Genomic DNA, 23,133 nt, shown 5'->3' with positions numbered 1-23,133 from the left:
AACCCTGATTTACCAAGATTCTCCTCTCAACTTAATACGTTGAGGAGTGGGATGATACGCCTGCCCAGCCCTTGTCACAGTAGATTCCATGGTAGAGGTAGTTTCCATGGCTGAGTCAGAACAGAAGAGGAAAAAAACTATCCTTGGCCAGAAAGGTGCTATTAGGATTATTTGCGCCTGATTTGCTATCCTCTTTTTTTAGAACCCTGGGAATTTAGGTGGAAAGGCATAATCAATCTATAGACTCCAATTTTGGCTAAACATATCCACTGCCTCTGGAATAACCAGAGGGCCCAGGGAAAAGAATTGTGGCAGCAGCGCATTCTAATGGTTTGCAAACATATTTACAGATGGGAGACCCCACCTTCTGCAGATTTGTTAGAACAATCCAGACCCCATTACCCCTTTTGCAGATTAGGTAGTCCGCTAACACATTCTGTATATCCTTCAAATGAAGAGCTCTCAGGAACAACAGTCTTGTTAAGGGCAAGGGTACAGGTGTAATGCCAGCACAATTAGAGGAGGACTCTTTGTGCCTCCCTGTCTGTTCACATAAGACCACAGCCGTTATGTTGTCTGTCATGATTAGTACATCTTGATTTCACTTTGTCCTCCCACGTCTTTAAAGGGAATCTGAAGTGAAAATAAACTGATATGATTTGTATGTGTATTACAGCTAAGTAATAAAACATTAGAGCAGAGACATGAGTATAATATTGCTTCCAGTACAGGAAGAGTTAAGAAACTCCAGTTGTTATCTATGCAAAAGAGCCACTGAGCTCCACAACCCAAGTCGCTGAGAGCTCTGTCTTCTGAAGCTTATTATCTCAAGTGTCTGTCAATGTATTTTTTTTTCTCTGCGGAGAAGGGTTCAAAAGTCCACTAGCACTAGCCTAGTGTGTAAACTGCAAATATTAGAGAATAATACAATGTTATAAGAAAAAAACTATATAACTGAAAATAAAAATGAGACTATTTTCTTTGCTACTAATGTTCTAGTAATTATCCGTACTACACAATCAATTAATTATATCATCATTTTTTTTTCGCTTCAGTGTCTTCTTTAATGCAAACAGAATTGCCAGCAATTCTCTGGGGTTGCACAAAAATGTGCTTTGTACCGGGGGACCAAAGTCCCTGTACCAGATGAGACCCCAAATGGGCCTCCCATCCTCTTGCATACGTGGTGATAATCACCTGTTTCCTCACTGACCATTCTACACCTCTTTCTAGATTTGAGGGAACTGTCCATCAAGGGGGGACATGGCTTCCCATATTGTTACTTTTCTTTTGGATCAACCGCACTTGTTTTTCCCCAGGAAGGGATGAGGTCTTAATCTGGGAATTTAAAAGATTTCCTAGAAATACTTTTTCTCGTTCTGGCATTAGACTTTTACAGATTTATCATCCATCCAAATTTCTTTAGAGTGGATAATACCATCTGTTTTTGAAACCAGAGTCTCTCTGGACTGAGCAATCAATAGCAAATTATCTAAATATGGAACTACCAGAAATTTCTGTAATTTACAGTGGATCCGAGATGAACTTTTACACATTGCATAATTTTGTTCCTTTCCTATTGTTTATAGGGCATTCCTCAAGACAAATACTTTTTTGTTTTTGTTTTAATACTCTAATTCCCTATAAACTAAACAAGCCACGCCCACAGGTTTTCAGAGAGCCAAGGCACTTTCAGACAGTAGCAAGGGCTCATGGGAGCTCAGTCTGGCCAGGAGGAGGGGGAGGTATTACTAGCCAGAGATTTCTTTCAAGCCTGGTGTGACAGACCCAACTCTAACTATAAACGCCTGCTTACGTGAACTACAGCAATGGATGAATGACAACTGGCTGAAACTAAATGCAGACAAAACTGAAGTCCTTCTGATTGGAGGGCAGAGCATGATAACAAAACAACTTAACTTGCAGTCTTCACCACTGGGAATAGGAGGCACGGATCTACGCAGCTATGATCATGTGCGTAGCCTGGGAGTTCTAATTGATGGGGATTTAAACTTCAGAACTCAAATCTCTGCTGTGGTGAAATCATCCTATTTTCACCTGAAGAACATTGCAAAAATCAAGCACCTCATACCCCCAGAAGATCTGCCAACCTTAGTCCACGCCTTCATCACATCCCGACTGGACTACTGCAATGCTCTCTACACTGGCCTTCCAAAAAAGGTCTTGTACCGCCTACAGCTGATACAGAATACTGCTGCCAGACTGCTAACCAACCAACCCCGTCACTGCCACATAACGCCAGTCCTGCATTCCCTTCACTGGCTACCTATAGAATGGAGGGTCCTATTCAAGATCGGCCTACTGACATTTAAATCCCGGAATAATCTAGGCCCTGGATACATGAAAGATATGTTACAGCTGCGTAGCAATCCCCGCATTCTCAGATCCACAGGTTCTAATAATCTAGTCATACCCAGAGTCCACTTGGAAACTTTTGGTTCCAGAGCCTTCTGTCATGCTGCCCCTACGTTTTGGAACTCCTTACCTCAACAGATCAGGACAGCCCCATCCCTGGACGTGTTTAAATCCAGACTGAAAACCCACCTGTTCAGTCTGGCATTTGCAGAAATATAACTTTTGTTGTGTGAATACTTCATCCTACTAATTACTGAATCTGAGAGAGCCTAAGCGCTTTGAGTCCTATGGGAGAAAAGCGCTATAGAAATGTTATTGTATATTGTATTGTATTGTATTATTTCAGAGACAGAGAGGAGGAGGGGGGATTAGGTTTTTTTGCTCAAGATGCAGATAAGCTTGCCTCTGTGTAATGTTTACAAACAACATGGCTGCTGTCATTGTATCACAGGAAGAAATGATCATATTCTATTAAAGCTGTTTGCAGCTACTGTAGATTTGCTGTGTAAACTATCTAAACGTTAGATAAGATATATAGACATGTTACTTGTTGTAGTTAGTTTTTCATCTCTGATCCGCTTTAAGATAAACCACTACCATAACTTTTTTGAAAATTCTGGAAGTGGCTGCAATTCCAAAAGTAAGAGCTGTAAACTGCAAATGTACAGATTGTTGATTTGCCCAAAAAGACGCTCTGAGAAATTTTCTGAATTGAGAGTGGATGAGTATGTGATAATGTGCATCTAAAAGATCGAGTGGCTAGAAAACAATAATTTCCTAGAAGGAGGGTGGTTAATTGAATTGTTTCTATCTTGAACTTTTTGTATCTGAGATACCTGTTCAGATACTTGAGATCAATTATTAATTTGGGAAACAGAAAAGGTCTGAAGTGATAACCCCTGCCTTTCTCTGACTCCAGCAACCACTTCCTTCTGGAATAAAGTTAGAACTAATATTTCCATCTCTTTCTGTATTGATTGTTCTGGGTGAGGTCCTAACCTCCTAAAAACTGTGGGTGTAGGTTTGAGAAAATTCCAAACTGCGTCCCAATAAAATTATCTCAGCTGTAACAAAGAAATAAAAACAAGGAACACCAAGAGCCCCAATAGTGTAATATGTACTGGTAAATGGTTACTAGATAAAGTAAATATTAGTACTCACAAACCAGGGTTACCATTAGGCAACCACTGTAAAGGCAGGTGGGGAGATTTTCCTGACCTCACTCAGGAAGAAGTCGCTCTCTGTAGATGAGAAAAAGGGGGTTCAACCCTCCACCCAGGGTGGACTCATTATTATGCAGAACAGAGACGCCAAAAGGATAAAAGGAAGCTAAATGAGCTTAAAAACCAAATTCTTGGTAAATAGAGGAGGTAGTGGTGGACTTACCTCCTCCAAGTCGACACACAACGACTGTAGTAAAGACAGTCAATATATTTTATTTATGAACTCCAAATATGCAATGCGTTTTGCATGTTTGATCCCGCTTCATCAGGCACTAACAACGGAGCAATAGCATATGTGGTCAGTAGAAGAGCCAGGCACCTCTGGGTAACAAAGAAATGTTTTTTCTTTAAAGGTTATTATGCTGTTGTGTATCTTTTTAGTTTCAAAATCTTTTATTAGGCCCGAGGGTCAGGTATGTATTATAAAAGATACAAACATTGGAACATGGACACCCAACATGGGTGCCATATATCTAATTCCCCCACCTAAGACTCGTTAGTTTATTGTGGGGGACTGGCAGCTATAGAAAGAGAATCTCTTAAACAAGAAAATATATAATTTCCTTTTGAAAGGAAGATATAATTTCCCTGGTGGCCGTACCCTGATAGATTTGCAGCAGATTCAACCATCAGATCTGTCATATGCGTGCCACACACTAGGAACAGATTTTGAATAGATTTCCGATTGAAATCTATTGGAAAGCTATTCAAAATCGATCTAAATGCATTATTGCACCATTAAATCCAGTGCAACTCTATGGGCCATTAATCTGCTGCCAGTAGCAGATCGACCTCGATTTTTTATCCTGTCAGATAGATTAAATCGATCGAAATCGTCCGGAAATCGATCGGCCAACTGATCATGCGTCGATTTGCGGCCGATTGATCGATGGCTGAAATCGACCAGTGTATGGGCCCCTTAAGAGATGAAGTACTTTCCTCCTAAAATAAATCACAATACAGGAGTCCCAAGCTAGTAAAGACATAAGCTTTATCAATCAATATATCCTCTTAAATAAGTTTTACAGCATCCTACCTGGTCTGCTGGAGGTTTTGGAGCCTGGTCCCTGCCCTGAGAAGGATCTCCTTGCATTGCAACAGCACAGTCAGCAATGAGCTCTCCCACCCACTACTTTAAATAAAAATAAAAACAAGGCCAAAAGCTTGCTTATTTTTATTCATTTTTAGTTAGCCAATAAATGGTCTCATCCTGATTTATAACTTCTTTTGATGTTACATGTATATAGCTGTCTGTTCCACCAGCCTGCAAACTAACAGGTTATAAGCCCGACGAAGGCTGCAAGGCCGAAAGCTTGCTTATTTTTATTCATTTTTAGCTAGCCAATAAATGGTATCATCCCGATTTATAACTTCTTGCTTTTTCTTTAAATAAGTAACAGGCTTAATGAGTCCTTCGGTGTCTTTGTGCGCTTTAATTCCGGTTTTCGGGTTGCATTCAACTTCCAGGTCAGGTGATACCATCGCATGACTTTTTGAAATAAGAAGACGCTGTGTCCTCGCGCGCCATACTTGGCTCCAGTCTAGGAGTCCTGTGGCCGCACATGAGGCAAACAGAGCACAATGCGTCCAACAGCCCACATGTCACCACCACATGCCAAGATTCACCGCACAGCTTCCCCTGAAGAGGTAACATGCTGGGCCCTTATTTACCAAAGATACAAGGTTTTGTAACAGAGATGCCAAGTAGAATAAAAGCATCTAAAAAAGTTTAAAAAGGGGGAAGTTTAGGTGGACTTACATCCCTTGTAGACAAACAGACTGAAAGCAATTATTGTCAAATCAAATGGATCGGAAAAAAAGGTCTGTTTAATGGCCCAGTAACAGACCTTTTTTGTTCTCTCCATTTTTTGCCTGATGAAGCTGGGTTGTGACCTGTGAAACAGATTGTAATTTGGAGCACTAAATAAATGTTATTTGATTTGAAAATAACTGCTTTCAGTCTGTTTGTCTACAAGGGTGGTAAGTCCACCTAAACTTTCCCCTTTTTAAACGGTTTTTAGATGCTTTTTATTCTAGTTGGCACCACTGTTAAAAAACCTTGTATCTAGTATAGTCCACCCTTGGTGGAGGGGTGTATCCCCATATTTTTCCTATCTACAGAGAGACTTCTTAACCTGAGTGGGGTCAGGTTATAATTCTCCCCACCTGCATTACTAGTGGTTGCCTGTTTGGTAACACTTGTTTGTGAGTATAAACCTTGTTGCTTTTTACACAATCCAGATGACTGCATTAAATACTACACTATATTGAGCTCTCGGTTTACCGTTTTTCTTTGTCAGGGCCTTACTTACCCAAGTCATTCCCCATCTAGGGAATAACAGAGGGATTGTTTCCGTGACCAGTCCCTAAAAGGGACAGGAAAGCACTTAGTGTACAAGGCTGGGTGGGGTATTTTTTAAATGTTTCTGTGCTTCCTTTCTCTTTTAGGGAGGAGGAGCTTCTCACTGGTATCCCAGTAGTGGAGAATGAATGGGAAAAAACTGTTACACGTGTGGCAGACAGGCAGAGGGCTCTTAGCAGCAGAGAAGTACACTGGTCATACTCATTTGTATGAACTTTGTCTGCCCTGAAAGAGGCCTGCTCTTTTTCATTTTTACTCATCTGGCCTCAACTATCTTGCACAGAGGTACATGCAATCACAGCAGCCCAAGTTCTTCATTCCATTGGTGGGGCAATTCTTAGTAATAACAGCGCAGGAGATATGGGGCGCAGCCGGCGCCACCTTAGGCCATAATAGGAATTACGGCTATAGTGGCGCACAGTGAGTAACTTCGGCATCGTCAGAATACAGAGCTTAAGTTACTTTTGAAACACTGCAATTCGGCCGCCAGCAATAGCTGGAAGCCGAATTGCATCATTCCCTACCATCCACGTCGACCTGGAGGCGGAATAGTAATTGACGCCGCCGGGACTTGTTCAGGAGCACAATTCTGAGGGCAGCAACTTGGTAGACTCCTGCAACAAACTATGCAGCAGTCAGTAGGGCTGGAGGTATATAAACCCTTGTGAGGTGCTTTGTTGAAGACCTAGATGTCACTTAAACTCCAAACCTTGGGAGAAGCTGCAACATTTGTTGGTTTGTTGGCAGGCATGTAGCAGTTAATGGCATTCAAGAAATGTGCTTGCCATTGGAGGTTGATCACCTTTAGGTGCACCATGTAAACAGATTTCTGAGCTAATGATCTCGGTCTAAGAATTCCAATAGGATATTACCAACTAGTTTGTCAGCTCCTGTCTCTAGTGTCACCTGCCAGTATCGGCAACTTCACCATAGCTATAGTTGTTCGAACTTTACCACCAATTGAAGATAAGATTCTGCTTCATCATTACTTCTACGGTGACAGAAGTCAGTACCTACTGTACCTGTATTTTTCTTAGCAACCTACATCAAGGTGAACCACCACACTACAACTTAGTGAACAAAGAAATGAGCATCTGACTAATATAAAGTACCTACCTTTTTAAGGCACTCGTTGAACTCGCATTATCCACTCCATACTTCTACTGCCAATTCTGTCCTGCGCTTCTTACACCAAGCTACAGACCCTGCACAATCATGCAGATCAGGTACTCTGACGGGATTAGCTGCATGCTTGTTTCAGCTGTGAGATTTAAACACTATTGCAGCCAAAGAGAATAAGCAGGATTGCAGAAAACTGGTATTGTTTAAAAGGAAAGAAGTGCAAACACACAATTTGCTCACTCCCAGCTAAAGCAATTTCCTACCTTTATCTGGTCAGCAGGCGCCAGTCAGCCAATCAGGTGTACTGTCATACACCCTTTGCCTTCCATACCAAATCTAGCAGGAATTGCATAAATTAGGTAGCATTCAGGTGAGAGGCTTCGGTTGGACACAGTCATAGATTATGTATTTTACAGGAACGCCCCGTGTAGGCACATCTCCCACACGGTCCCCTCCCTAACCACTCACCTGCATCTAACACAGCTTGAAATTGTTGTGAGAGAAATCTCAGAAATATATTTATTGGTTCATTTCCACAACAAAAGGTTCTCAGTCCAGTTGCCTATATGCTCACCTTTCTGAAGTCTCCATCCTGTATTCCATGTATCGTATATCAAAGAACTTTTTCTGAACTCTGTCTCCATATAAAATCCTTCTATACCTGCACCCATTCTGACTGATGACAACAATGAGCATGAAGTTGAAGCTCATATAAAATCTAATAAGAAAGCTGGCATTCTACAATATCTCATTAAGTGTAAAGGTTTCGAACCTGAAGAAAACTGCTCACAACATGCATCCTCCAAGATTTGGAAGTACCCTTTACAGGACCTTTGGTCCACCTGTCTCTAGATTTGTAAAGTTTTTTGTTTTTTTTTCTAAGTGAGGCAATGTGGCATGACTAGGTATCCTGTCCATGGGCATAAAATTGCACCACTTGTCTATGTGCACCTCCAAGCATACAGCTATATGTGAGCCTTTGCCCATGTATTTTGGTGCACTCCACTATGTGGCAGATTAGTTGTTTTTATAGTGCACTCCTGGAAACAGTGCTTTCAGTTCTGGCTAACGTCAGTATCTGCCTGCCTTGTGTTACTCCGCATACCTTGAAGGCTAGTCCAGCTCTTCCTGTCATTTTTAACCAATGCTATGGACCATCGCCTGGTGGCATCTTGCAGCAAAACAATCCAGAAGCTGGTCCATCATCCACTATTAAAGCGGAATATAAACCTGCATTTCAACTTTGCTCTAAAACATTATTTACAGTATATTATATGCAACCAGCATTTTTTTTTTACTAGACTAGCATTGGAAGGGTTACATAGAGTTTTAAAGTTCCTGGAGATTTCTGCAGACGCATGTGAAGCTGAAATAGATACATTTTGTTTACATAAATGTATCTAAGTGTTGAATGTTACACACTTTGGATGTCCTCCAGCTCAGTCAGAGAGATGAGTCACATTCAACACTTAGATACATTTATGTAAACAAAATGTATCTATTTCTGCTTGGGATGCGTCTGCAGAAATCTCCAGGAACTTTAAAACTCTGTGTAACCCTTCCAATGCTGGTCTAGTAAAAAAAAAAATGCTGGTTGCATATAATATGCTGTAAATAATGTTTTAGAGCAAAGTTGAAATGCAGGGTTATATTCCGCTTTAAGTACCTTAGCAAAGACCAATATATGTCCCTTAGAGGCCATGCCTTGGGAAGCCCTGCATCACTGTCAAGCATTCACTGTGGCATTCCTAGCTACACTTAAACATTGGGGCACAGTGACATTAGTTTGTCTTGGTTTGGTGACAATCCTTTGTTGCCTGGGAAGTACTGAACAGATGCTAAGCAGTGACTTCATAATTAACGCAATACTTGTAATTTTTGTTTACAGTATAACAAGTCCAGTCAGATGTTTCTGTCTTCTGTGTTGTCTATGCATCAAACTAACTTTTATGTTGCAAAAGTTCTGTAGAAATGACCTATTTGCTATGTGTTTTTGCTCATATGGTGATTATCTTTATTTCCTTCCTCCAACTAGGCACATAAATAGAACAAACGATCATGTACTGTGTACAGAGAACCATGATCTTCCTTGGTGCTTCAGTGCGAAAGTCACTGAGATGCTCTCTATGGCTAGCTCATATCATTTTCATGGGGCTTTGGCATGTCAATGCTGACCCAGCCCACCCCTGCTTCCAGGTAAGTGCTCACCAACCTCAATTTTCTAGGATATTTTCACTAAATTAGAAGTAAAACCTGCAGCTATTTGCTAGTAAGATCCTCAACTTTGCCAATTTTGCATGAAAAATTTACAGTATGATTTACATATTCTTACAGAACATTTACATTACATATTCTTATGGAGAATTCTACATACCCACAGTTACAATTAAATATAGCCCTTCTAAACACACACATGATCTAGATGTCCATAAACTCTCTCCCACAGCTTGATAAAGAGGCTCTGCTCCCCAAGTTTGTGGCTTATGACCCTTCCTGCAGAGCTTGGAGGAAGCAGGCTGGAACACTCATAGCACTTCTGAAGCCGAGAGTGACCTAAATTATTGTTTATTTTTAAGGCCTGTTGATCTTAGCAATACCATAAAATACACTTGACTACATGGTGTATTACTGGCCCCTTTGATTTAAGAGGAGCAACAATGCAGAAGACAAAACATTTTCTGTCACTCTACATTGCAGCACATATTGTGAGATGAATGGGGGACTGTATGTTGTCAACCTGTAGTATAAGTGTGCTCTAAGCAGTCTCAAAGCAATAAGAAATGTAGGGGTTATGATTGCACCAGAGACCTTGGACTTGAAGCGGCCACATGGGCTGTAGTGCTAAAGATGCTTTAAATAGTGGTAATCATTAACTAGCCATTCCTGTTACTCTATCACAAAGTGGCTACCTTGCCCTTTTGGTGTGCTTTATCTTACAAAACAGTGCTAGAAGGGGCCCCAATATATAATTTGCACTGGGTCCCATGGCTTTGTAGCTCCACCAATGGCTTTTAGTTATGTCAATCGTTTGGTTCTTATTTTATTACTTACCGATCTTAAAGGACTCACAAAGTGATTTAAAAAAACTAATTTTACTTACCTGGGTCCTCTTCCAGCCCCTACAAGTCACGTGTGTCCCTCACTGCAGCTCCGGTCTTCTCCCGACTTCCGCTGGCAGCCTCTGAAGATGGGCGACCCCCAAATGGGTCGGCGTCTTCTACACACGAACGCACCTGCGTCATTGGAAATGTACGGTGGGCAGTACACTCCTGGTGACGCGGGGGCGTGGGTGAAAGCCCACTCATGCGCAGAAGACCCACCTGAGGGTCGGAAGTCTTCAGAGGCTGACAGTGAGAGATGGGAGAAGACCAGAGCTGTGACGAGGGACATACATGACTTGTAGGGGCTAGAAGAAGCCCCAGGTAAGTAAAAAAAATGTTGTTTTTTTTACTCACCTTGTGAGTCCTTTGAAATACTCCGTGGATTAAAGTAATTTTCATAACTGTCATGTATATTTTACTAACCTACAAAAACAATAAAACTTTTCTTTGTTTGATGTACAAAATGGGTTCACAAAGAGGGCCTGTTGAAAAGGAACCTGAAGTTAGAGGGAATACCAAAGCTTCCATCCTTATGCTCTAATAAACAATGCCAGTTGTCTGACTTCTGTGCTGATCCTCTACCTCTTAATATTTTAAGTCACTCACCCAGAATGAGCATGCAGAGCAGATGCTTTCACTCCACTGACTGCATGGTTGTTACAGGTCTGTCAAAATCAACTAAAGCCAAAAACTGAGCATTACAGCCAGGTAACTTGCATTGTTTATATGGAAATGAAGATAAATTACACACCTGAATTCAAAATAAACTGAATAACCTTGCATGCGAGGAATGCAATGAAGGCTAAAATATAACGTTTAATATATTTAAAAAGTACTCGAGAGGACACAGACAAGTAGTGCTGCTAACATACAAAAATGTTAATAGTGAAGCAGTATGGAGGTAATGAGCAGTTTGGATTAATCCACTACATTGACAATTGGGTTTAGGCTAACCTCTCACACTGCATAGTAAATACACCCACTATACAACCTTACATGTTTTGAAACCTCAAAAAACAGGGGTTCTTCATCAGTGGAACAAAGTGATACTTGCCAAAATTGCCTAGTGCTAGGGAGCAAAGCTATCTACAAAACAGTACATTCACACATTTATCACATTTCAGTAAGCCTGTCGGCTGAAGTAGCAGCCCCCAGTCAGCTGCTACTTGAGCTAATTGTTTAAAAGGAAATAAATATGTCAGCCTCCATATGTCTCTTACCTCAGGTTCCCTTTTAAAGAGAATCTGTAACGTAAATTCCCCTGGGGGATACCCACCTCGGTAGGAGGAAGCCTCTAGATCCTATTGAGGCTTCCCCAGTCTTCTTCCGTCCCACAGCGGCAGCGATCGAGCTCCCCGAATGGCGGGGATATAAATATTTACCTTCCCAGGTTCCAGCACAGGCGCAGTAGCAACATTCAGTCCCGAAATAGGCAGAAATACTCAATCGCAGTCGGTTCCGCTCTACTGCGCAGGTGCAAGTCTCATGCACCTGCGCAGTAGAGCGGACATGACAGAGATCAGCTATTTCCGAGCAGAGAGCTGCAACAGCGCCCCCACTGGAACATGGAAAGGTAAATATTGCACAGCCTGACAAATTGTTGGCTGTGCATTCCTTGGGCTGCAGCGACACTGCCGGGGGACACAGGAGAACAGGGAAAGCCTCAATAGGATCCGGAGGCTTCCCCCTACCGAGGTGAGTACCCCCCCAGGAGAACTTTTTTAATTACAGAGTCTCTTTAAAGGTTATATACAAAAGTAAAAACCCAAGCATATGCTTTCATGGGTGTGGGAGGTGATTTATGTTATTTTCATCATCAAGTAATCCAATAACTCTCAGGTTTTGTTTGTGAGAAAGGTTGACTGCTATGGGTAATTTAGCTTTTGTGTTTACGTAATTGTCGCTATTATGGTTCTGATCAAAATTATGATTTTATGAGTAATATTTATTTTGTGCGCATAAAATAAAGGTGCGAGGAAAAAAGGGCACAGGTGAATATTAAAATTATAATAAACAATCGAGATCATTTTCAACTGGGTGTGAAATGAAGCCGAAAACATGTAAATGATAAGTATTGTTGTAAAACAGACTGGAAATAAAAACGAAAAGATATTTACTGAACACCGCTTCCTTATTCAATAATGCAGCTTAACCTAACCCTACCCTCACACAGAACCTTCCCCTGGTGGTGCCTAAACTTAAGATCCCCCTGGTGGTACCTAAACCTAAGACATCCCCCCCCCCCCGGTGGTGCCTAACCCTAAAACCTCCTTTCCTGATGCCCAAACATAGAAACGCTAGCATATTTGATCATGTAAAATTTGTACATACAAACAAAGTAATATGGCAAAAACTATAACGTTGCAAGTTTCAACAAAACCAAAACATATTTCAAAAACCTTAATATTCTAATGTTGAAAATGATATTTCTTTTGTGACCGCCCTAATTTCTGCTTTGGGCGCCATATTAACAATATCTGCATTAGTGCCTATGGCAGTACTCAAATCGTCCACTAGCCAATGGCGCCCTTTTCTCCTGCTTCCTTTATTTCACATCATTTTCACAAGTTTTGCAAAATTGCGTTCAAGAAATCAACTGATGTGAGTTTAAGAAAACACATTTTCCCGCACATGTATTGAAGTCTATGGGCATGAGAAAGTTATATTTTCTCAAATTAAACATTGCCAAATTACATATACTAATTACAACCATGTGCAAAATTAATTTCTCAATACAGTAGTTTGACATTTTGCATTACGATTTCACATCATAATTCTGAATTTCTCTGCTAAATTACTACTGTATGAAATATAAGCTCATCATTATTTGGAGAATGTCAGATATACGAATAGAAAGCATTGTCCTCCAATTCCACTATACTAGTGTTATACCGTGTGATGTTATTGCACTGTAGTACATGTGTTGATGCACTACTTAATTCAGACAAATGCAGTCAGTAGTACCGAACCAAGCAGCACAAGTGGCCATGCCTTGTGGAACAATGTTGGGGGGGGGGGGAATAAGCCCCAATGCAAGCCACAAATGTATAGACTTTGAGGCGAGGTTCTCACTGAATCAGTTGCAATGTGTATGTGGCACATCCCAAAAGATTTAAAAATTGGCATCTTTCACTAGAATTTGACTCCACCACTTATCAGCTAGATACGATATAAATGTGAAACTTTCATACTTATTTTTTATTTTATACCCACCTACATAAGTAAAAAAATAAATGTTTCTCTATTTCAGACAATGAAAATATGGTGTTTGTTTAGAATTGCACCTGTTGGTATGGCTGGCAAGTTTTGTGAGTTCCAGTGAGGCCTCCAAGTAAAGATAAAATAGCTCCAATGGGGCCTGGAGATGACTTGGCCTTTGTAATATATGAGACCGCTTTGTTTGCTGCAACAGTTAAACTAACGCTCTCTTCTGCTCATAAAACATCACCAGGCGGAGGTGCAGTTGAAACTCCAAGAAATAAATGAAACATTTATTTGTGTTTGTAATAGTTCATGCTTCTAATTTAAAAACTGATTTTAACTTTTTGTGCCAAACACAATACATAAATTAAACCAATATGTTAATAACACTATACATTCCCTTGTAGTTTATTTCAAGGAGTTTCCGCCATCCTAGTTGAAAGGCAATAAGTCTGGGCGCTCACAAACATCTGGAACCATATCTCTCCCATAACTTGTGTCTGTAAAAGGAAACACCTATATACCATATATACTCGAGTATAAGCCAAGATTTTAAGACCAAAAAAGTTGTCCAAAAGTTGGGGTCTTGGCTTATACTTGAGTCATAAGCACACTAACACCCCCCAAAGTGCACCCTCCACTGCAACATGTAAATAGGAGCAGCATTCACAGAGCGGTTGTGCATCTTTAACTCAGTGTTTGCACCGTGTCCCCCCTCCTTGCTATGGGAAGAGTGCGGTGGCCATGTTGATCCCCGCCTGTCAGAGCGGGATTTTGGGCATACTCTGCTGTCTTCTTCTGAACGACCCCAGGATATGCAGTGTGGTGTTGCATCTTTGTCTCAGTGGTTCCCGGTCCACTCCAAGATTCCTCTGCAACTTGTCAGTCACAGTCTCTTTGCTATGACCCCATCTAGTGGTGTATGTGACATTACCCTCCAATTCCTGTTCCTTTTGTTGCAGATTACCATTCAGCTTTTAGGCACTGAGGGTATTCTGAAGGGATTCAACACTGCAGACAAAGTAATCTTTTTGATTGGTTGGTGAGTCTACACACATTACAATTTTGATTGTATGTACAATCTATACAATCTGCGATCTCCTGTAGTGATCAGGTAAGCTGTCACCAACTTGCATTAGCGTGCAAATATGCAATTCTAACCCTAGCTAGTCCTGTAGGAAAAAGGGTTATTTCAACATCCTCTCTAGATATAACAATATATATATCAATAAAACAGTTATGGTAAAGTTCTCTCCAAAAGGCAGGATTCTTTGCAGAAAATATTCAGAACAAGCACTTAGACAAACAATTTTTATGGTTTATTTTATTATAAAATAAATGCATCAAAGATCACATAAAAATGACAAAATTTACATAACATTGAACAGATTGATATAATAGAATGTTAGGAATAAAAGTTGAAATAACTGGATAAAGTCTGAGCAGTCTTTGGAATTACCGTGGTCCTTGATTATAAGATCAAGAATGTTGGTAGAAGTCCTTTGTTAATAGTCCAAGATAAAAGCCCATTGGGCTAGCAAATCCGTGATGGTATGGATTGGCATTGAAGGACCATTGACAGCCTTTGTGTCCAGACATCTGCTAGGGGATCGAGAATTTATATAATATTAATAAATTTTGTATTTTTTCAATAGACCAACGAGTTGGCTATGATCTGTCGCACATGTCCACCTAACCCCCTTTTTCCTTTACTTTTACGTAGGGATGGAGATTGTAATGAGAGATCATTCCACCTCTCGCAACTTGACTTCAGGCTGGGTTCAGCCCCTTGCCTCGGGAAGAGCGTTTTGGCATTAAATGTCAGTCTGGCAAACTATATAATAAACAGTTTAGGCTCTATCATAATTTCCTGAACCGTGGATCACAATCATGCCTGGTCTACCAGATTAACTGTCTAGGGGATTGAGATTGATATCTCAGGCTGTGGACCAGCTAGAAGAATCATTAACTTCTAGCTGTGACCTGCTACGGCCATGCTACTTCAAAATATTCCTCAAATGATGTCACAATGCTTAATTACATATAGTAGGGGTGAATTATGGCACATTTTCGAGCTGATCTTCCTGTGGACAGGACAGGGGGATGTTGCTTTGACAGTAAGTGGTTTACAACAGGAATCTGGTTTCTGGTTCCCTGACTTCCTTATCGGTATTCTTGTGAAGTCCGTATCAAAGAAGGTCTGAGGAGTCATTACGTGGGAAAGCCAGGCCTGCTAGGAAGAAGTAATGGATTTACGGCTCCCCCTTGTGAGGGGGAAAGTGTAAACACTTTCTTGAGCCAGACACATTTTCTTTTTGTAAGCACCACTCTTCTTAAGAGGGGCCTCCGAAGCAAGCCTTTGTGTGTGTACTTTAATGCGAGGCGTGCATCTGTTCAAGAGTGTATGTGAAAAAAGAACCGCACACCTTATTGTGCTGGTGCAGGACTCCTAAGCAGCATAAACAAGTATCCATCCCCTGCAATGTGTGCGTGGGATGTTTCTTCTTGACAAAATGGACCGCTACAGGCTTACTCACGTCTGGTGGCTTGCCTTCCATCTAAGCCTCAAGAGTCAGCTGGATATCGCTGCAGTGTTTTTTGAACCGCTTTTTGTACGGCCCAGTGGGCCGAGAGATGCATTTTCTCGCAGGTATTTTGACACTGATTGCATTGTTTGAATCCCAGCAAGCATTTTTTAAATTCAAAGGATAATTTGCATAACAAACGACTGTTTGATTGTCTGGTCTGAGATTGTCAACAAGATGGTATTTATTGCACGTCTTTTCACTGGTGAGGTTGTATATATTTTTTTCTGCCTATGCCTTGACAAAGGGGACCCCTAAAGGCCCCGAAACGATTGTCGGCCAAAACGGTCAGATGAACATTGTATGTGTGTAATGGAGCAATAAAAACTTGCACTTTTTGCTTCACTAAGACTGTGTGCGGACCCCTCCTTTGGATATCTGGTGGAGAGTGGACACTGCGCAGACACTGATTACTGAGTTAAAGATTTTCGTGTTGCGGTGGGAGGTGCACTGGGGGGGGGGGGAGTCACTCTGTGCTCCAAGGCAAACTTCCTTCACTGTTTCTCATACAGCACAATGTGTGACGAGGCCAGATTTTGCTTGGCACAAGGAACAAGGTTGATGTCACCCTTCCATTCTGCTCCAAGTGTCATATCTGCAGATTGACACAGTTCAGGGTGCTGCTGCAGGTGACTGTTGTGATTCTCAAGGACAGAAGTTTAGTGAATATATTGTATGCTCGTGTCCTTGGGGCCAAATCCAGGGCAAAACGCAGCCAGCTATTCAGAGCTGCAGTCCCGAAGAAGCAGCTTGGTCAAGGTAGCATACACTTCCCTTTTGTATCATGTGTACCGGTATATGTCCCTTGTTTTTTTTTTTTTTCATAGGTGCATGTTGATATTTGGCAAAGAAACCATTGAAGACCTAGCTATTTGATAATGCATGAGCCCTCCATATGCATACATAACAGGCGCCGGGAAAAAATGGTGCAGGGTTATGCCGATAATTGCATCTTGCTACTAAGGTTATCTAACATTTTATAAATGTCCTAAAATGTTAGATAACCTTAGCAATAAGATGTAATTACCGGCATCTGTGATACATTACCTGGCCCCGGCGATCCCGTCTCCTCTCCACTTCCTGTTTAGTTTTAAAGAGTGCTGCAGCCAACCAATCACCATGCGAGGACTGAAGTCGCATGGTAATTGGCTGGCTGCCGGGCTCATTCAAACTAACAAGTGAAGAGGAAAAGCGATCGTCCAGGAGCAGGTAATGTATCCTTGCCGCCTGTTACACTGAACCCTCCGCTCAAACCCTAACAGCTCCATGCATGCTACCTAACCCAGACTACACCCACCCCACTGCCAAACACTAACCCTCCCAATTCTACACCCTCCCTGGAGCAGGAAAAATCACGCATACCGCAATAGAAATTTTCTGGTGCACCATTGAAAAGCACGGTAAACGTAATTTACCGTTTTGAAGTGCAACATTCTGGTGCAAATGCAAATTGCCGCTATGGTGCACCATGGTGTTTACTTCGGGCTTGGGCGCTTAGCTATCCTATAGCTGAGTGCATGCAGCAGTTAAGAGTTTGGCTACACCGCAGCTGAACTAATAACTCATACAGCAGTATGGACGGCTCACAGACCCATCATCTGTTTGACTACACTGTAGCGGAACTGATATAGTGGTAGAGATATCAGTTGGCTTGATAGTGAGTTTAACTATATTGTAGTTGGTCTCGCAAAGCAGCAGGGTCGGAGAGTTAGTGGGAGAAGATAGGAACGGGTTTGGCTATTTGTGGATTAGGATAGTGATAGACATGGAGAAGGAGGCTAGCGCTGGGCAAAGAAAGAAGAGTTTAGTACTAGACAGTACTAGACTAGCCAATAACACTAAACTTAGTTCTTTTTACTTCCCATCTTCATTAGGGTTTTTACCATTTGATCTTCTAATTAACCCTTTCTACCACAATTTTTACCATTATTATTGAATATTATTTATATGGTACAAAGAGGCAAACCAGAGAAAAATATTTCTAAATCAAATATCGTAACCATAAACTAAATCGGTGACAGCATTTAGATATGATTAGCAGAATCATAGAATAAAAATGGGCATACATATTATCACAGCACCGTATTAGTTGGGTGCCAAGATAAGCCAGTAGTAGACAAGACAAATGACAAACATAATTTATAGTAGTAGTAAAATATCGCCTTTCATGCACCTATCCTAACCTTAACCACCCGCTTAAAGTGCCTAAACTTAATGCCCCCTGGAGGTACCTAACCTTAACCCCACTAAAAGTAATTATACATCGTCTGCAAAACTAGCGATAGTAGTAGCCGGTCGGCTACCACCACTAAATTCTATGTAGTATCCGATTGGCTACTACTCGCATCTGGAACTTAAATGACCGACTGGGCATCCAATTGCCCATATTTAACATAGGTGTCTAACATAAGCCTGCCTGTCACGACACCAAAATGTCCTGATCCCCTAAATTGGTACATGTGTATCTCTCTATATCTATATGCAAATGGAAGAGCACGAGAAAACGCCACTCAATCACACCCCGTTGTCTGGTGTGCTGGAGCCAAACACTGTATTTGTCCAAACAATTCTCTACAGCTCACCACCTGTAATAAGATCAATGCTTTATTACCATCTTCACAGGACACACTTGTTTCAGATCAACAAACAGTCATTATTCATGAGGTATGATTTAGGCTTCATACACACTCTGACTTAAGTCGTCTGGCAGGAATCGGGGCATGATCCCTCATACCACATTTTGTGGACAAGACAGTATAAGCATGTCGCTAACCTACAGGCTTTAGTTGCAGTCTGTCATTATGAAGGGCAGTGGGCAGCTGATATGAGGGGGCGGAGCGTGGGAGAAACCATGCCGAATCTCTTGCTTGACATATCAGTGGCACCATGCACACACTAAATATTTTGCAGAGGCAGTCTTTAGCTGGTGCCTCGGCCAAGTTTAGTCTGTGTAATATTTGTGGGTCGAAAATGTGTAAACTTTTTTACTGTATACCGTGAAGATTGCAATAAAGCTTTGCTCTTAAAGATGATGGTGAGTTGCAGAACATTGTTTACATATTGCATTTTATGTACTGTACATGTTTATCTATCGTAATAGGGACTACTTATTGCCCCCAGCAACAAATTCCATTCAAATTCTTAAATTGTTGATGTTAGGCGTAGCATTCACTGGAAAGGAACCAATCCGACCAATCTCCGTTTCCCCTGTGATTAGCTGTCCAGGGACTTCCAGTGCCCACAGACATGGGAATAGTAACCCACGCTAGACAATACTGCTAAATGGGGTAGCAACAATGTGACGTCCATTGGTTCAGTTATTCTTATTTTTGCTATAGGTTTTAAACGGATTTCTGTAGTGCATTACAGATGGTTCTTATTATTGGTATTTTAAACAATAAGGCCCAGCATTTTGTTGTTCTGAACTGTATATGCCTCAATATAAGACTTGTTTAAACCAATAGCATTGTGTTTTTAATGAATTACTAACAAAAAATGTTTTTTTTTCCAGAGCTTGTCTGAAATGAAATGCCAGCACCTCTCTCTGTACTTTGTGCCCAGAAATTTGCCAGCCAACATTAAGAAATTAGATTTATCTCATAACTTCATTCAAACTCTGGCAGGTCTATCCATGTCAAGCCTGAACAACCTGGAATATTTGGATGTTCATGATAATCACCTGGAAACCATTGAAACTGGAACACTAGATGCTTTATCACATCTTCAGTCGATGAACCTTGCCTCAAATAGATTGCATAAGTGTTTCAAATCTCAAAGAGGGGCCTTTAACTGCTTACCAAACCTAAAAATATTAAACTTAGCAAATAATAACTTGGACAGTGACATGGTGCACTGTTATTTATCAAACGCTACTTCATTGGTTCATCTAGACCTGTCATGGAATGCAATTAAAGAGCTATTTTCTGGGATGTTTGATGGCGTTCCATGGCTGTCAGAGTTAAATCTTTCCAACAATTTCATAGATAGGATAGAAAGTGGTACATTTTACTTACTGAAAGATCTGAGAGTTCTGAACCTTGCTGCAAACACAATGCAGTGCATTTCAAGTTTTGATCTTTTCCATCTGCATTCACTGAACCTAAGTTCCAATGTCCTCCAGTTCTTCCTCACCAACAGTTCTCAAGAACACTACCAGCTTCAAATTTTAGACCTTAGCCAAAACAATTTACTGTTCTTTCCAGCTCTGCCAAGATTTCACAGGTTGCAGCATGTCAACCTCTCAGGAAATTGTATAGCTGAGTTGATTCCTTCACCAAACTTTACAGAGGAACACAGGGAGGCTTTATCATGGTATGAATCAGTTGCAGAAGTGGATTTTGCCAGTGATATTGAACATGCTGTTTCTCACTTATCGCATATAGTAGATCTGAATCTCAGGAACAACAAATTGACTGTGTTTCCCTGGTACTTTCTACCCAAGATGAATACACTTCAGCACTTAAACCTTGCTGAAAACTATCTTCAGAATATTACTTTTACTCCTACTTCAAAGATCTCAGGTCCTATGAAAGGTGGACAGAGCCTGAACATATCCTCACTTAAAGTTCTAGACCTTCAGGACAATAAAATTTGTTGTATTCCACAAGGGCTGTTTAATTTACTGCCTGGAATAGAGTATATTAATCTTAAAAGCAACAATATTATGTTGTGCCCAAGCCACCATACTACAAAAGAGAGCGCTACAGCAAGGGAAGAATCCTGCAGTACTTTTTCTGGTGCTCAAAATCTTCGTTACTTAAATTTGAAAAACAATGGAATAAGACACCTCCCACCACGTGTATTTGACCAGACATCTGTAGCTTACCTCGATCTCTCACATAACACAGGGTTAGATATACAGGAAGGGGCATTACAAGAAGTGGCCCAATCACTGCAAATACTTTCCCTAAATAGCAATTGGATGACCAGCTCTCAAACCAGACTTCCATGTCTGAAATGGCTGAAGTCTCTGGATTTATCCAACAACAGGCTCACTGAGATTCCAGCCAATCTAGAATGTTCACCAATGGAGAGTTTAGATCTTCAAATCAATTATTTTCAGATTCTGGATGAAGGAAGAACTTCACTGTGGAGGTATAGTCTTAAACACATGACTATTAGCAGCAATCCATTTGACTGCTGCTCACTTGCATGGCTGGATCATTTGTTAGCTGCTAAAATACACATTAAGGATCTTGAGGAAGCATATTGTGTCTATGTGGAGACTAATATAAGTGAGGCACTTACTCAACCCCCTCAGCACTCTCAATACTGCATCCACTGGAAAGATTACTATCTCAGAACTGGGATTATAATTATTTCAGGTTTCCTGACCCTTTGTTCAGCTTTATGTTACATTTCTAAAAAAAGAAGGGAGAAATTCTGCATGATATGCAAGCTTCGGAGAGGCAAGGTAGCACCGGAAGCAACTGAGCAAGCAAATACAAGCACAAGTGAGGGCAAACAAGTGTGCTTTACTGTCAGCAATAAGGAATTTTGTTGATGTTTTGAGGTATAAGGAGATGAGCCCACCAAATGCATCTACTTACAGATACAGTATAAGAAGTATCTGTAAATGTCTACAGTAAGTAAGAGTAGCAGACCATAAACTCAGTTTTCATTCACTACAACTGAACATTGTTGACACCATCCAGTTATGAGAGCACACCTAACTTGGCATTGCCCAAATCATAACTTTGTACACAATTCTGTGTACATTCAATTCCCATGATGCATAACTGCTGAATATACAAATCATTTTTTTATGCCCCTAAAAGCCAGGCACACATCCAGAACCATTGGTGTTGGGTGAACCTACTTGATTTCCTGTCTCAGTGAAGTCTTGAACAGTCAAGAATACTAGGAAAAGTTATGTCCCAGCTGCAGACCTGATATTATCTCAGCAGTAAGGAAGTGAAATGGAATCCACACAATGGAGGCTAAGGTATCCAGAAAAGTGATAAGGAGTATATGTGTGCAGGTCTTAAGGTGCGTACACACATTCCCACAATAAGGGGCATGTTGAGTTATCTCCTCCATTCTTCCTGTCTGTAAGAACATTTTTATTGGAAGTCCGCTACCATTCAATGTCAGTGTCCCTAAGTTTAACTTACCATTTTCACAAAGCAGTAGGTCAGTTTATGCTTGTGGTGATACAATCTATCAGATCTCCACTTTATTTAGATTTACCAGAATTCTCAACTTGTTATTGTTTTTGTTAGTTCTCCTGTTATTTTTGTGTTTATCATTTTATCAGTTCTGAGATGAGGTTCTCCTTTGTTTTCTCTCCCCAGAGTGGTCACGTAAATTGAGAAACAAGTTGGATTTCGTTATATTTTTATTAGTTTGTGTATATTGGATCCATCATTCTGCTCTAGTAGTGTACTATTTGCTTCTTATTATGTTAATGCAAGGGGTCGTAACCTCTCATTGTCTGCAATATATTTCAAGATCTAATTTGTATTTGGACCTCATATGAGATTTATGACCTTGGCTTTACATGGTTTTGTATTCTTAAAGGGGCACTACAGCGAAAAATTGTACAATTTTAAATATGTGCAACCATAGACAAATAAGAAGTACATTTTTTCCAGAGTAAAATGAGCCATAAATTACTTTTATCCTATGTTGCTGTCACTTACAGTAGGCAGTAGAAATCTGACATAAGTGACAGGTTTTGGACTAGTCCATCTCTTCATAGGGGATTCTCAGTAAGGCTTTTATTGTTTATAAAGATATTCCCTAAAAAGAATTCATACAAAGATGCTGGCTAGCTTCCCTGCTCCCTACACAGTTTTTTGGCAGTTGGACAGAGTAACTGCCATTTACTAAGTGGTTTTGAAAATAAATATATTCCTGAGAATCCCCTATAAAGAGATGGACTCGTCCAAAACCTGTCACTTCTGTCAGATTTCTACAACCTACTGTAAGTGGCAGCAACATAGTAGAAAAGTAATTTATGGCTCATTTTACTCTGGAAAAATGTACTTCTTATTTGTATATGTTTGTACTTATTTTAAATTTTACAGTTTTTCACTGTAGTTCCCCTTTAAATAATTTTCAATAAAAATTCAGTTTAAAAAAAAAAGTGTGTACACACCTTTGATGGATGGTGCCCGTCGGATCAGTAGCTGATCCCCTTGGGCAACATTGTTGGGCCAGGC

The 23,133-nt window shown here is 40.7% G+C and overlaps 1 protein-coding gene across 1 annotated transcript in view; it reads left to right on the top strand.

The window, feature by feature from the left end:
* The window catches only part of LOC137527417 (transforming growth factor beta activator LRRC32-like), a 47,443-nt gene extending 24,998 nt beyond the window's left edge, over positions 1-22,445 (top strand). The window contains exons 2-3 of the mRNA XM_068247928.1: positions 9,119-9,279; positions 19,482-22,445. Of these exons, the coding sequence (XP_068104029.1) occupies positions 9,142-9,279; positions 19,482-21,473 (2,130 nt within the window). The 5' untranslated portion in view covers positions 9,119-9,141 and the 3' untranslated portion in view covers positions 21,474-22,445. The remainder of the gene's footprint in view (positions 1-9,118; positions 9,280-19,481) is intronic.
* The last annotated feature ends 688 nt before the right edge of the window (positions 22,446-23,133 follow it).

The sequence above is a fragment of the Hyperolius riggenbachi genome, chromosome 8 (genome assembly GCF_040937935.1).
Source record: "Hyperolius riggenbachi isolate aHypRig1 chromosome 8, aHypRig1.pri, whole genome shotgun sequence".
NCBI classification, from domain to species: Eukaryota; Metazoa; Chordata; class Amphibia; order Anura; family Hyperoliidae; genus Hyperolius; species Hyperolius riggenbachi.
The sequence above is the reverse complement of the archived record's forward strand: the minus strand, read 5'-3'. Positions and strand labels throughout refer to the sequence as shown.